This window comes from Xenopus tropicalis, chromosome 8, assembly GCF_000004195.4.
Source record: "Xenopus tropicalis strain Nigerian chromosome 8, UCB_Xtro_10.0, whole genome shotgun sequence".
In the NCBI taxonomy this organism is placed as follows: Eukaryota; Metazoa; Chordata; class Amphibia; order Anura; family Pipidae; genus Xenopus; species Xenopus tropicalis.
The window spans coordinates 54,288,542-54,303,907 of NC_030684.2; the positions used below are offsets into that span (position 1 = coordinate 54,288,542).

Sequence of the window (15,366 nt, forward strand, 5' to 3'; positions counted from 1 at the left end):
ACAGGATTCCAGCTAATATTAACAATAGTGTTGTTGCAGCCAATACTTTAACTCTGTTACTGTTTGGCCCAGAACATTTTTTTTGCAGTTAAAAGATTGCTATTAGAGAAAATAACTAGCAGGATGGGAAATGTATACATTTTCACAATAACATTTATTAACTTGCAAACTTGAAAATTAATAGAAAAATGTAATGTGTAGCTTTTCCCTTGATTATCAGCCTTGGCTTACAAAACTGTTATAAACCCATTTGAAATATTTAATAAATCTGTGCAAAATTGTGAAAAGGAAATTGCAATCTTGGAAAATGTTGCTATTTTTAAAAGCATTTTGTGATGTATGTATCCTTATATAATTACCCTCCCAACCTACTTTCTTATTGACTTCTTACAATGGATAGTGCATTCTCATACTTATATGTTTTTCCTGAATAAAAAAAAAATGGGAGAAAAGAAGCAACAACACAATAATAAGCCAAAATGTTTTGAAGGAAAAAATGTCCATTCTTAGAAACAAGCATTTTATCTATCCGACATAGTGTCCAAATAACAAGAAATTTCTAAATCTGGTGAACCAAGCAGATATAAATATTTAATCAAAAGATTATAGTATTGAGGAACTGCATGTGCCCAAATGAGGGGATGTTCTAAAAACATATGGATCAATAATAAAGGAGGATATAGTTTATTATATATCTCCTGCCTGGTGTCTCTATTCATCTTCATCTTCCCCCAGTATCGATCATGCAGCCTGCTGGTACTCAGTCTTGTGGCCTGCAAACATCTTATACCCATACTACTACATATTTGATACTGCACAAGACAATTATAGTACAAGCTGCATTTGATCATTGTATAATGCTGGGTCTTGCGTATTCTATTCACTTGGTGAGTAATATAAAATCCGGTAACATATGTTTTATTCAGCAATACATTTAAAGGCAAGACAAAATATGAGACTGTCTTCTACAATATCCTATTCAACATAGCAATATCTATGTACGGGACTCTACACCTTGAAAGATTTCTTCTCAACACATCTAAAGATAGCTTATGATTAGACCTTGAGTTTTGATTCTGTCTGCTGAGGTGCTGGGGCAAATGTGCCCTTAGTTAATATGCAATTTCATTTGCATCCATATAAATGTCCCATTTCACTAACAACTGCTTTGTCTGACCTGGAATCATACAACTTCTGATCTAATCTAATACTAAGCTTCTGTCCCTTCTTCAAACAACACTTGTGAGGTTATTCACAATACAAATTGCTTAATCTGATTTCTTACAGTTCTGGTTTTGCAGGTTTTGCTGAACAGGAATGATGTTTATCTGTTAGAAAATCTAGACTTGTGGAACATTACATTCTCCTACAGTTTCTCTACAGCAGGGCTGTCCAACTGGAGGCCCATGGGCCAGATGAATTTTTCAAAGAATTTTTATAGTCAGGAGTCAGCTCAGAGGCTCCATAGACTTCACAATATGAAATCATCATTTTAATTGAATCCAGACTTCAGCTTGCTGTATGAGGAATAATTGGCCCACTAAATATAATAAGTTGGACAGCGCTGCTTATAGTGTTTCTGTTATGGCACTTTTGTTTTGCAGAGTGTGACGCTGTATATATATTACATAATCTTTTTCCTAATTTTTAAGTCTTTAAAAATGTCTAATTAAAAATCTAGAACAGAGGTCTATTTAATTCAGTTTTAAATCCACAGAATATGTAAAACCTGTTTGTTTACTTATCCAAGCCCTATCTTTGGGTACCTTCTTTTATCTCTTTAATTAAAGCACTTGAAACATCTCAAAGTGCCCTATGTTCCCCCCTGTCCCCCCCCCCCCCGCGCGCACCACCTCCGCAGTCATTCCTTGGTCATTTGTTACTACTTGAGTGGCTAAAAGACTCTCCTGGGGCCTTTTACTGTCACTAAAAGTCTACATTAAAGAACTATAACCATTTGTTTCCATTTGAATAACATTATGAGAGCTTGAAATAGGTCATCTCATCAAGTGTTTGTAGTGTGATTCTCTCATTCACATGTTTCCTTTCACTGTATTGATATACACTCTCTGCCAGCCAGCCAGCAGAATAGGGCAGTCAGAAAAATGTGGCAGATAGTAGTTAAAATATTATATTGTCATTTTAACTATATTTACTTCTTTATATTGTCTGCCCTTGAAAAAATTAGTTAATGCAATCCCTTGTTATTTAGATGCTATTAATTATTTTTAAATTATGTAATTAATTTTTAATAGAAAAAAAAATATATAAAGATATTTCCAATAAGTGTCAGCACTGAACTTAGCCAAATTCATTCTAATATTTAAATGAAAATTTGGTAAAATCAGTGCTTTAGTGTGTGATTGGGCAGCTGGTTGGTTTACTTCTGAGATTCACATTGTGTTAAAATTCTGACTCAACTGCCATTTTTCCCATATTTTGGTGAAAGAAAGACAGTTTACAGACTTTTGTAGATTTGTCATTAATATGACAAAAACAACAATTTTAACATTTCCCCCGACATTTTTAAAATAGAGTAAAGCTCAGTGTAACTCTAACTCTAACTCCATGCATTATAAAATAAGTATCTGCTTTGATGCCACTGAGAGCAACATCCAAGGTGTTGGTGAGCAACGTGTTACTCCTGAGCCACTGGTTGGGGATCACTGCCATAGCATGTCCAGAACTTCAAAACTGTTTAGTAATGTTGCCTTCTGTTCCCAACAGCCAATCTCAGTTCAGCAAGCAGCCCCTCCACATTGGAATCTGAACTCACATGGTACAACATTCAATAACTGAGAGGTAAGTAATGAACTCAAATTTAAGGTGATAAATTTTGTGCTCTGCCATACTGGCCATTAGGTAAGGAATCTCTTCTCTGAAAGGCACAGTCATTAGTACAAGGCACAAGTATGGCTGAGAATCACCTGATGAGTGACAGATTTAGACAGAGCTAAAGATTAATTCACAAAAAAATGTTGTTAAAATGACATTTAAAATGTTGTGCAAAAGACAAATACAAAGAAGTAGTATATATTGTGAGAAATCGACCATATCTCCACTCAATATCACCACCTTTGTAAATTCCTTGCATTGAGTTGCATCCCATTGCTCGTACAATTCCCAAGGCAGGTAAACAAAGCAAGGGCACAAATACATGTTAGGTCACATCAGCCAATGAATTGACAGAACTTTTTTTACCCCACACTTCTTCCTGTTACAGTTAGAGCTGCATTATTTCTGGTCATGTGATCTCTGAGGGAGCACACAGACCACCACAAAATGGTGGCTCAAGGTAAAATATTAAAAAAGGGCAATATTTACCAATAAATGTATATATATATTTCAATTTGATATTCATTCTGGGCTTATAGTTTTTCTTAAAATGAGTTTGTAGATATTTATGTGTATGTGATGGTGTTAGGCAGAAACTGGAACTTTCAAACAAAAAGGATAAAATGTCATGACTGATATACTAGCAGTCTTTAATTTTTTAGATAAGTAAAGTAATGTAATGTTACTGTACACCTGATTATTGTTTATTCCTTTAAAGTCTGCCCTGTTAGAGCAATTTGAGGACAGAGTTGGCAGTCACTGGTGTACGTAACAGCATGTACCCAAGCACCAGGCATTGCACAGACACGCAGTAATACATTATTAAACCACCTAACAAAAACTAAAGCCACAAGTACCAGACAGAAAACTTTCTGCTAGAAAAATAAAAGAACAAAATCCCAGTTTGAACTTTTTTTAAAACAGAATAGTAAATGAAGGGAACATCTTTTGTGTGAGTTCCGATGTGTCTGGTTGGTTAAACTGACCAATTGCTTTAAAAAGTAAATAAAGAAATGAAACATTCTTGTGATTATGGCCGGCAGCAGAGCAGTGATATTATGATGTACAGTGGGTCTTGTTTCTGCTTTGAACCAGCAATATAATTACGTTCCCTTGAGAGCAACTGAAAAAGCAGATTGGTCTTTTTAGCACTAAACTTTTCTCAGATTAAGATAATGAAAACAAGAAACTGGGAACTTCCAATATCCAGGGGAAGGGTTGCCAAAGGTGAAGACCTAAGTCAATTTGCTGTTTATGAATGAGAGCTGTTGGCTCTGAATGCATCCATCCATCTACCATAAGCCTACAACTGTGCAGCAGTCTTGTATGTTTCCTTATACAGTGCAGGAAAGCAAGACATTGTCCTTTGACAGGTTTACTCTCTTTTTTTTTGTACTCTGCCTTGTCTCTCATTCTAGAGCACAATTTGTGATAGGGTAGCATGGGTATTTTCCAGATTTTGAAGTTCATTTGCATTCATGGGCCCTGGAAACAATATTTATTTTATGGTAACTCCCAGAAGCTCATTAAGAGCTTACTTATTCAGTGCTGCAAATTGCCAAGCCAATTCCTAGTTCTATATGTTCTATTGCCCAACCTCTCCTTACCCTCTCCCCTATATAGTACATTTAGGGGCACATTTATCAAAGTACGATTGATTCCGAATTTGTATTTTTTCTAATTTATAGAACTGTGTGTATTTTCTGTGATTTTTCTGTTAATTTGCACAACTTTTTCGTACTTTGCAACAAATTTTATGCAACAAAGTCTTATTTGTCGCAACAAGAATTAAAGTTTCGGATTCATTAAAGGTTCGTTATTGTGACTTTCCTTGGGCAAAGTTGGAGCTGCAGAGTGCCATGTGAGGCTTCAAAAACATGCACAGAAGGATCAAAGTAAGAAAGGTTTTCCTGCCGTTTACAATCGTTCGGATACGAAAATGTTGTGACTTTCGGATCGCCAATACTATATTATAGTGACTTTTACGATTTTTTTTCGTAAGCATTTTCATGACATTTCCGATCATCAGAAATTATTGTATTTAATCTGAATTTTACCCATTTCGGGATTTGAACTCGTACTTGAATGAATGTGCCCCTTAAACTCTCTTTTATGCTGCTATTTTCCCCCCAACCAAGCCCCTACTAATACAGACTACCACCCCCATCACCTTTTTAATTTATCTCTACATTTGAAGTGGAACATCAAGTCTGCCCCATTATGGACCAATTTCCCATCATTAGGATCATAAATATTGTTGTTTGTATACAATGTTTTTTCAGTAATTGTATATTGAAAACAATAGTGAAAAATAATTCCCATTTACAATTTTAATTAGGTTATATATGAAACAAATTAATTGTTCCTTAATGTTCATTATATTATCTTATCAAACTTCTTTTTTATGTTAGGTAAAAAAGTAACAGTTCCTTCTATTGTTATTAGAACAGTCTATTTATTTCAAACTTAATAAGAGCAATTCTTGTATCACAGCGTTTTTATATTGAAAACCTCAGACTACCTAATGACATCTGGGAGTAGTAAATTAGATGGGGAGTAAAACATACATTTCACGAGGAAACAGCTATTCCATGCCGAATGTCTCTCTCTAACAAGGCTCACATATTGAAGACTGCTAGTTCGGAAAGTCTGTTTACAACTGTGAGTTATGGTATATGCTGCACTTTTTAGAATTATCTGGGAGCTTTACGGACTAATCTGTAGAAATACAAGCCCTATCTTATGGAACCTACCGGCTCACAATTATAAAGAAAGTCAACAGTCACATCTTTAGCCGCAGGCAGCCTTGTTGTCTTTACGCATAGCCCAGTGAAGCTCAAAACAACAGAAAATAAACTATCCAATAGATATAAAACTGAAATCTGTTCCTCTTAAAATACCTTAGGGATTTTGGATCCACACAGAGAAAAGCGATTACCTACAGCAATGCCAATCATATGTGCAATTTCGAAAATATCTCAGCCTCTGCATCAGTATGGCCATAAACCTGTCAGTTTAACCCATCCATTGCAGACTGATGGCAATGTATGCCATAATAACAGGAGCCGGATGAACAATCAGTGCCATTCTATGACGTAGAATGATACTCTTAGTTTAACTGACAAAGTATGCTGACTAGTGCCACTTTCTATTATCTATTATACCCTTCTGCATTCAAAAAAGCTCACATAGAAAATGCACTGAACAAGCATGCTTGGGCTCATATTAGTCTACTGCTGGATTAGATTTTGTCAGACTCTGGGTCCTCTTTAGAAAAATATGTTTCAGAGTTTAATATCCTATGCACATACTGTGCCTGGTTTATAAACAGAGGTGCTAAAATACACTGGTGCAGTTAAGGTGGCCATACACGTAGCAATTAAGATCTTTCCTGCAACGATTGGTCCCAGGAAAGATTGCTCATTTTCCCCATTGATGTTCAGGGCTGAATCCTCAGATTAGGAGATAGAAACAATAGGAATTCTACCTCCACCTGCCGATTCAGCCCTAAATGCACATTTTAACCTCCCCAACCTGTAAACAAAGTGAAAGCACATTTGTAATCACAGACACCCTTGGAGTACAGTTGAACCAAGATAGGGACCCTTTATATTATAAAATGCTTGTGCTCTTTCTGTCCATGAGGGTTAACATTGCACTAGCAACCTATGGCAAACTTGGGATACTTTTAGAGAAACCAGCAGGCAGGGCTACACTAATTGTGTGCTGTTTAAATGTTATCACTTTGCAATAAGGGCAGCTATGGTAAGTGCATTTATTAGAAGTGTCACTGGATTCTCCACTGATCTTGGGACTTTAGCCTATGGGTTTCTCTATATGAAGCTATATTAACCCAGGAGGTCCTTTTGGATTAGATAAATACAGTACTATAAATAGAAAAGCCAAGAAAAGGATAAACTGTATTAATGTAACAGATAAACGATTCAATTTACTGTAATCACTGCCTATTAGTGATGAGCGAATCTGTCCCTTTTCGCTTCTCTGAATAACTCGCAAATCTTTCAAAAAACATTTGCCACAAATCCATGCCTGCCGAAAAATTTTGCCCATCTCTTCTGCTTATGCTTTTTAACACAACCAAAGTGTATTTTGATATAGTCCTGTTGTTTTATAACGTTAACCCATTTTTATAAATGCTGACCTCAGATATGAATCCATATACAATACAATAAAACTGGAAAATGATCCAAACCTCAGTGGATAATGGGAGTGCAGCAGTTGCTAGTTAGATTATAGCCTTTTTTCCTGAAGTTCATTTAAAAAGAAATCTCAACAGGTTCCAAAAGCATTTTAATTGATAATATTGTATCATCTGGAAGGAGCCTCGCTGTCTACAGACGTCTCAGATGGGTTCTTAGAAATAGCTGCTCGCCCTGTCCATTTGAAGTGGTATTTAACTCTTCTGCCTGCCATAAATACAGTCCAGTACCGCAACACTAGAAATGCTATTATCTGAAACCTGCTAATGAAAGGATTTCTTACAAGATAAGGAATATTTAATAATATCTTGGTTTTCTACAATTTAAATAACCCCCAAAACCTACATGTGCTGCTCTTTTGATGCATGACTTGCATCTATTATGTGCATATTTATGCATGTATAAAGTAAACAGGCTTCTGATAGGTCTTCCCTTTTTCCCCATACAATGCATATTTGAAGCAAGCTAATTAATTTATACCCACAGACCTATTTGTCATTTGCAGGGCAAGAAAACTAAACTGAATTAAAGATGCACTTAATCTTAAAATAGCAATTTGCTTAAGTTTCATTGCTGTGCTTTTTGGGGATAATGATAGGCCATCTAGTTGTAATAAATGCTCAGCAAGCTGAGAAGGGCCCCAATTATTCACTGGCACACTGATGCCACTTAGGGTGCAATTACAGCAGAACTGATATTAAATAACAAAGTGCACTTGTATGAAACATGAATGTATCGTACATTACACAGCAGGGCTATAGAAAGTCATTTTAAATAAAGTATTTGCTGTCATTTTTCAAGCCTGCTGGGGAAAATGTCTATAACTCTTCCCTTATTTTTGTCCATCATATTACCCGCTAACATGTTTTGAATCATTGGTGGCAAAGGGTAAAGTAGGTCTATCCAGGAAGATATGATGAGCTTAAACAGTAATGAGAAGTCCCTTGTAAATGCTTGCTTAGGGTTTATTGATTCGGTGCACCAAGATTAGAATACCTATACAGCATTCAGCAGCTCCGGACAAAATCATCTGGGGGGTACTTTACAACATGTGATTAAATACCATTACACAAACATCATTAACATACCATGATTACATATACTTTATTTTGGCATTTAATTGGTAGTTACACAATATTAGATTGCAAAAATATAAATGTATGGGATAATATTGTAAATGCGTCACTTGTTGTCCAGTAAGGATTGCAAGGAACTTCAATCACTATTTCCCCTTTTATCTGACTGTCCTTGATGCTAAATGATTCTGCATATGATCTCCTGTTATTCAGAAATTGCAGGACTTTCCAGCATTAGTACGTGATACCCAACACCAAGCATAATTGCCAGTCAAGTTAAACTAAGAGTTTAACTAGGCCTATGGAGCCACTCTAAAACCTAACACTAACACAATGTCATCAGTAGACTTTATGAGGTAACATTAGTATAAAGTAAGGTAGTGATTTTTTTCCTATAGAAGTCATAAAAAAGCCACAGGCATTAGACTTGAGGAACAGAACTTTCATTTAAAGCAGCGTAGGTGGTTTTTCATAATGAGGGCAGTGAGGTAGGAAAATGCCCTGCCTAGAGATATTGTGATGGCAGACTCTATTAATGCCATTAAAAGGGTCTTGGATGAATTTTTGTACAATCATTATATCCAAGCTTATTGTAATCTCTAGTTTTATAGTTAAAGAGATACTGACAACAGAAATGAAACCTTTTTTACATCTGTCATAACATTGTCTTTGCATACTATTTATAATTTTGCCATAAAAGTATTTGTCCAAGCTTTTACATTCCCTATCTGATCCCCCATGTTCCTCTATGAGGGGGCTGCCATATTTGTCCAGCAGGAGGCCGTTAGCATCAGAAGCTGTAACTGACAGGCTGAGAAGGGACAGTCAGGTTGGCAAAACAGTCAGGTTTTGGGATTTCAAGTAACAATTACTTACAAAAGCAGCCATATCAGCAAAAAATGATCAACACGACCTATAGGCAACTTTTTATGTAGATTCATATTTTAAAAAGTTGTTTTTTCATGTCAGTATCACTTTAATTTAATACAGGTATATGTATGAGTATATAGAAAGGTTTCTATAAGTATGTGTATATATATATATATATATATATATATATATATATATATATATATATATATATACTGGGGTTGGCTTGGAGGGGTTACTCTTTATGGTCTTTGGTCTTTTTCAACTGGAATTAGCTAAATAAATATGAAAAATGCTGTATGGGCAAGAAACTTCCATAAACTTTATCTTTGAGAAAGAATCATGTGGTTAGGTCTCCATAAGCATCTGAAACACTAATGGCATAGACAACAGTGCAAATAAAGTAGCTGGAATTAGAAAAAAGAAGGACAATTATCCCTTTAATGTGTTCTGAATAAACTTTACATTGGATTATTTAGATACCTGGTTATTATGTTCGTAATCTCTTCCATTTTGTTGTACTTGTTTCTATGAGATGGACTACTCACATTAACATTGGCTTTTTGCATCTTAGATAAATGTTGTTTTGTCCTCTACACACAATACTACCATTTTAAAAACATACATGATTTGCCATTCATTTAAATGACTCTCTCCCATTATGTTTTGATTTTAGAATTCACTATAGTGTCTTTTATTTAACCAAGAATGTCCATGTTGTCAAATACAGATAGGAACTAATTGTTAAATGGAGATGTATCAGACTCAAATGTATTGAATAAAAATGGAAGCCCTGGTACATGTATAGTACAATAGTGATATATGAATATACACATACATACATACATACATACATTATTGGGAGACATAATGTGCAGTAAATGCAGAAAACCACCACGTTCCGTAGACGTAAATAATAGGACATGGTGTTATCCTCTCATTATCCAAGAACTAAAGTGCAAGAATGTATATTTTTAAGGCATAATTTCTGGTTTTGACAAACAGAATTATTTTTCAAGTAATAAACATAATTGTATTTTACTGCAACATTTTTCTTTCAAACCCACAACTTTCATAAATTGACAAGACAAATATGTTTTTCTGTATGAAATGCCTTTTTCCTTTGCTACTTTATAAAAGAGCTCCCTGGCTGTCTTATTGATTCATCTAATTTCATTTTATTTTGTTTTCTGTGCTAGGAAGTGAGAATAAATCAGTCACTGTTAGGAAATTCTGAAGTCTTAGAAGAAGCAAATATTGTAGTTCCACAGATGCATGGGCTGTAGACACGCATGAGTGCAGTGACAGTCCAGTTCAAGGATCTGCCCTATCTGCCTGATCTGGAATGCTTGGCAAAACATACACTATGCCTAAGAAAACAAGTTTTCATATTGAGAATATCATAAAAACTCAAAAAATATGAGAATATATTCTATGATCTAAAACTAAGATGTTGTATTACTTCTGTTTTCATTGCAACATTGACTTGAGAAGATAGTTGCTAAAATCTTTGCCATTTTATCCTTCTAAAGATGTCTAAAACAAGGTGTTGGTATTAGCTAGCACTGTAACACAAGGGTACCTTTAAAATAACTACAAATTGCTAAACACATTATTCATAGAGAACTGCAGGGTAGTGATATATTTTATGTCATATCTATTATCCTCCTCTCAGAAACTGGCCCAGTTTAATAGATTCTCTTTTCTGATTTTTATCCGTTACCTGCACTACATATCTGTTCATGGGCCACATTTCTCGGGAGTAGCCCTTTTGTTTTGCATCCATATCTACTCCTACTCCTTAGCTGTCTGCTTTTCCCTTTCTATAGAAGTTCTTATTATTCTTTCTAATTCTTCTCTACCTTTCTTTTCAGTTTCCATATTAACCATTACTTTGTCTCTTGCTTGCACATCTGCTCACTGCCAACGCTGTTTTAAGAGAGCTCATATAGGGCAGTTTTATAAAAAATCAAGCTGTTGGTTTTTCTCAGGTCAAGAATAATACAGTGAAAAACGCAAGAAAAAGAAACTTGGCAAGAAAAAAGGTTCTTTAGAAGTCACTTTGAATGGTTTGAAACATCTTTATTTATTTATTTTCCCTATTTATTAAAACAATGCTGAATTTTAGCCTTATTGAAAATAAATGGATTAACATGATTTTTACTGGCACAAGTTTTGTCACATTTTTTTCTCAACCTAGAAAATTATTAAATTGGCCTTCCTGCCCACATTTTTGTTCTTTTTCTAGTTCTAGGTAATATAATATTCAGTCTTGTTTAACCATAACTTCCATCATAATTTGTAATTAATCTTCTATTTCCATGTTTTCAAACCTGGTACAAAGGGAGTCTGCAAAGTTCACAAGGGGCATAGCTTACCTGACTGGGTTACTAGTTAAGGAAACTCTTAGGGATTCCAAGCAGTTCAGCAGCTTTTCGTCTGTTATTCCAGAACGCAATTCATGAACATACTCTTGAGAAGACAATGTACATTCATGTTTGCTGTTTTTCAGTCCACCCTGTCAGAGACAAATAAAGGAAATATAAAAAATACAATAAGCTAGCAATGTAAGTAGATGGGGAATACTGTGGAAAACTAGCGTGGGGTTAAAACAACAAACTATCAGAGCTAATGAGCTATCAGCTCATTTCTTAGAAACTAGGTAAAAATATACATTCCTCTCCTAATATTTCCATTACAATGCTTCAAAGAATACATACAAAATAAAAGGTAGTGACACCAGGAAACAATAGAAGCTGATAGAACAATAGACACACTCCATTCTGACTTAATAACCTTTTTTGCCCAATCCATTACTGCCAGGAGTATTATTATGAGAGATTTAAAACAGTTAGATGAATAAAAAGGGAAAGGACAATAAAGGAGGTAATAGAAGATTCCTCAATGAGGGGTAGGTGTTAAATAGGGCTGCATATTCATAGGTATTGTGTAGTGTTTGATTATGTAACCTACCATATCATTTAATTTCACTAAAATGCTAGAATTATTTTTTAGTATCATGCAGTAATACATTTCCCACTCTTTAAGGGATGTGTTAGAGGTAGTAGGGACAAAATTCAGGTGTAAAGTTAGTGCCACACAGCGCAGATTCTGTGGAAAAAAACAGGCGAGAATTTGCCCCTACACTTGAAAAATCTAATTATTGTGAGTGCAGCCCCGCTAAGTGGAATTCGACACAAAACTGCATATGGAAGCGGTTTCAGGCCGAGAATCCACCAAGTGTGTCACTTGCCTAAGGCTACAAAGCCAACAATCTCTGCTTTGCTCATGTCCATTCTATCCTAACTGAACATTTATTGACCATTCTATCCTAACTGAACATTTATTGACCTTCACTGACCATGGCAGGAAGGCCCACACATTTTCTGTATGTGATTTATCTCTGAATTAAAAGAACTAAGAACACAAATATTCAGCCTCTGTCTGGAGTTTCCTGACCTGAATACATCCCTGGGTCTTGACATACCATTTATTTTACTCTTAAAAGGTAAACATGGATTGTCCTTAAAGACAGAGGCGAGACTTATTTGCCTTAGGGCTCTGGCACACGGGGAGATCAGTCGCCCATGACAAAACTCCCTGTTCGAGATTAGTCGCCCGCGAACAGGGAGTTTTGTCGCGGGCGACTAATCTCCCCGTGTGCCAGAGCCCTTAGTGCATACTAATTGCATGGCCATTAAGTACTATAAAAAAGGAATGCTTTTAGGCTTATGCTACATTTCTTAAAGACATTATTCTAAAATATTACAAGCACATTTAGTTTTAGAGTTTATTCATATTGTTTGTAATATCTGAGACATTAGAAGAATGTTAATTTTTAGACTTTTTTCATTTTACTGAACCAACTAAAATATCTCCTTGGAGTTAGAGAAAAAGGTTATCAAACAACCAAGATTGGTAAACAAAAAAAAAAAGAATACATTTCAAGCCATACCAAAGAACACACACAATAAATCTTTTAGTAGTATGGGGGTCACATGACTACATATGGCAGCTCTTGGGGCATCAGATTTTTAATCTTTATGTTTGCCCCATGAATTAGGTATAATATTTATTAGGCTCTGTACCTGCAGTTGCAAAGTGGTATAATTTTCCATTTTAAATTTATTTAATTCTGCCCTGTGGATCTGTCCCAGAAGAAGCACACGCAAACACTAATTGCCATAAAACTGGTCAAGACCAAGGCCAATCTCTGGTGCTGTTGGTTGGACAAAAGAAACAAAAAACACCAATTGGCATGAAAAGCATAAGGCCCCCCTAGAGGGCTGTCATTTTTGTTATAATAAAATATTTCAATCTGCACTTCTTTGTGCTATCCTTGAGTGCCAAACAAGTCTTTTTGATGATGCGAGCACAGGGTTATATACTAACCTGGAAGTGCATGGGCCGCAGAATGATCTGAACAGTAGGCTACATAATACCTAGCTGAACAGATATTTATAGGGACTAAGCATGGGACTTACTGACTACTAAACGGCTGGTTCTCCTTTACTTATAAATAGAAGAAATTTCCATCCTGTGAATATTCCTAAAGAATTTAATACACACATAACCACATTGCTTATTGCAACCAAACTGATAAGTGACTGATGCAGTATGCTCAGAAAAGAATATTACAAATAAAAGTAGTATCACAGCTAGATTAGGACAATACCAAAGAATTCTGTGGTAAGCCAACACTCAAGACACTCAAGACATAAAAGGAACATTTTAGTCTCCCAGACTTCCACAAACCTCATTCAGTAATTACAGCTTTTAGACAGCCACATCAGTACTTCTACCAAACCAGACTGTGAGACCTTACTAATGCCTAGGTCTTACACTGCAAATCCCACAATATCAGATGCAATGATCTGTGAACAAAAAAAATCTATAATGAATAAGGTACCTGTGAAAGACCTAAACTCATTACCCTCTGTATTCTTGGAGGAAAAGACCAGACCTGTGACATTTGACTTGTGGATATGATAGTGTGTGACATAAAATTATACAGGTTTTAGAACTATAAAGTTTTGTACAGGCAAAACAAAAGCTGAAAACTAACAGAATAAAAAGTCTATGGCTGAATAATGCTCAGTTCTGTCTCCTGTGGAAAAAGGAATTTTAGGGGGGTGACACACTGATATACAAGCAAGTAAAGTGAATTGCAATAACTTAACTTACCACTGTGTATGGAAGTGTACCAAAAATGTTTTATCTAGCAGGAAAACAGAAAATTTCCATACTAATGTACTTTATTATGGGGATTCTGACAGTTATTGTGGGATGACAACACTCAAATCAACCCATCAGCGACAACAAAGATAAATATAAAAAAAAAAATCATAGACTATGGGTACAATTATTAATAATTATAAAATTACTTTTCTAAAATGTAACATTTTTCCTTTGTTGTTGCCTGGAGATATTTTTCAATGTACTATTATTGGCAGACTGTCTATGGAAGGTTTCATTCTGTATTACCCTCAAGTGTTTAAAATGCTGGGGAATTCCCTTCCACTTAGTTGAACTAAAAAACAAAAGCTGCTCAGATGAGTGGTGAAACGTATCCTGTTTTAGGTTTATCACTAAAAAATGTATCTCATTGGTGACAATTTTACCCATGCGAAAATAAATTCTCTCCTAAGGGAGACTTCTCCATAGATGTGTTGGTATACATGTTATGTTGTCTCAGAGTAAAACACTTTTAAAGGGGACCTGTCACCCACACATAAAAAGCTGTATAATAAAAGTAATTTAAAAATTAAACCCAAATTATTTTCTCATTTAAATCATCCATACCTGTTATAAATTCATTTAAAAATCTGAGCTGTCAATCATATATTGCTTGCCCCGCCTCTATGTCTGAGGCATTGAGATGTAATTGATTCATATGATTGACAGCTCAGATTTTTAATAACAATTACTTTAACTTTCCATTCAGCACTTCCTAGATATTACCTAGATGGTAAATGCACAAGATTTTGAGGGGATACAGAGCGTGCCTTAATAACAATGTACACAAAATGGCGCCAGCCTGCTTGCAATGATTGTGATTTCCAAGACTGAAGGGCAAACAAATCAAATAATTTATGTAGCGTAAGTAAAGTTTATTTTGCTCAACTAACATGATAGTAAAAGATTTGTAATTATTTCTTAGGGTGACAGGTCCCCTTTAAGGTTAAAAAGAAAACCCTTAGGATGAACTAAAAAAAGAAAAAAACTGTAGATAATTACAGAAAACATTGACCAAATTTTAAGTAAACTATCCCTTAATATGACAAATAAGTGGCCCTTGCATTCTTGTCTAGTGTCACTCTGATTTCTTATATATTGATTCCACTGTTTCTGTGACACTGCAACTT

The 15,366-nt window shown here is 35.2% G+C and overlaps 1 protein-coding gene across 2 annotated transcripts in view; it reads right to left on the reverse strand.

Annotated features, from left to right (window-relative positions):
* Nucleotides 1–15,366, reverse strand: part of diaph2 (diaphanous related formin 2) — a 760,530-nt gene that overhangs the window by 578,337 nt on the left and 166,827 nt on the right. For both annotated transcript variants that reach the window (XM_031890756.1, XM_031890755.1), the window contains one exon: nt 11,380–11,519. In XM_031890756.1, coding sequence (XP_031746616.1) covers nt 11,380–11,519 — 140 coding nt within the window. The remainder of the gene's footprint in view (nt 1–11,379; nt 11,520–15,366) is intronic.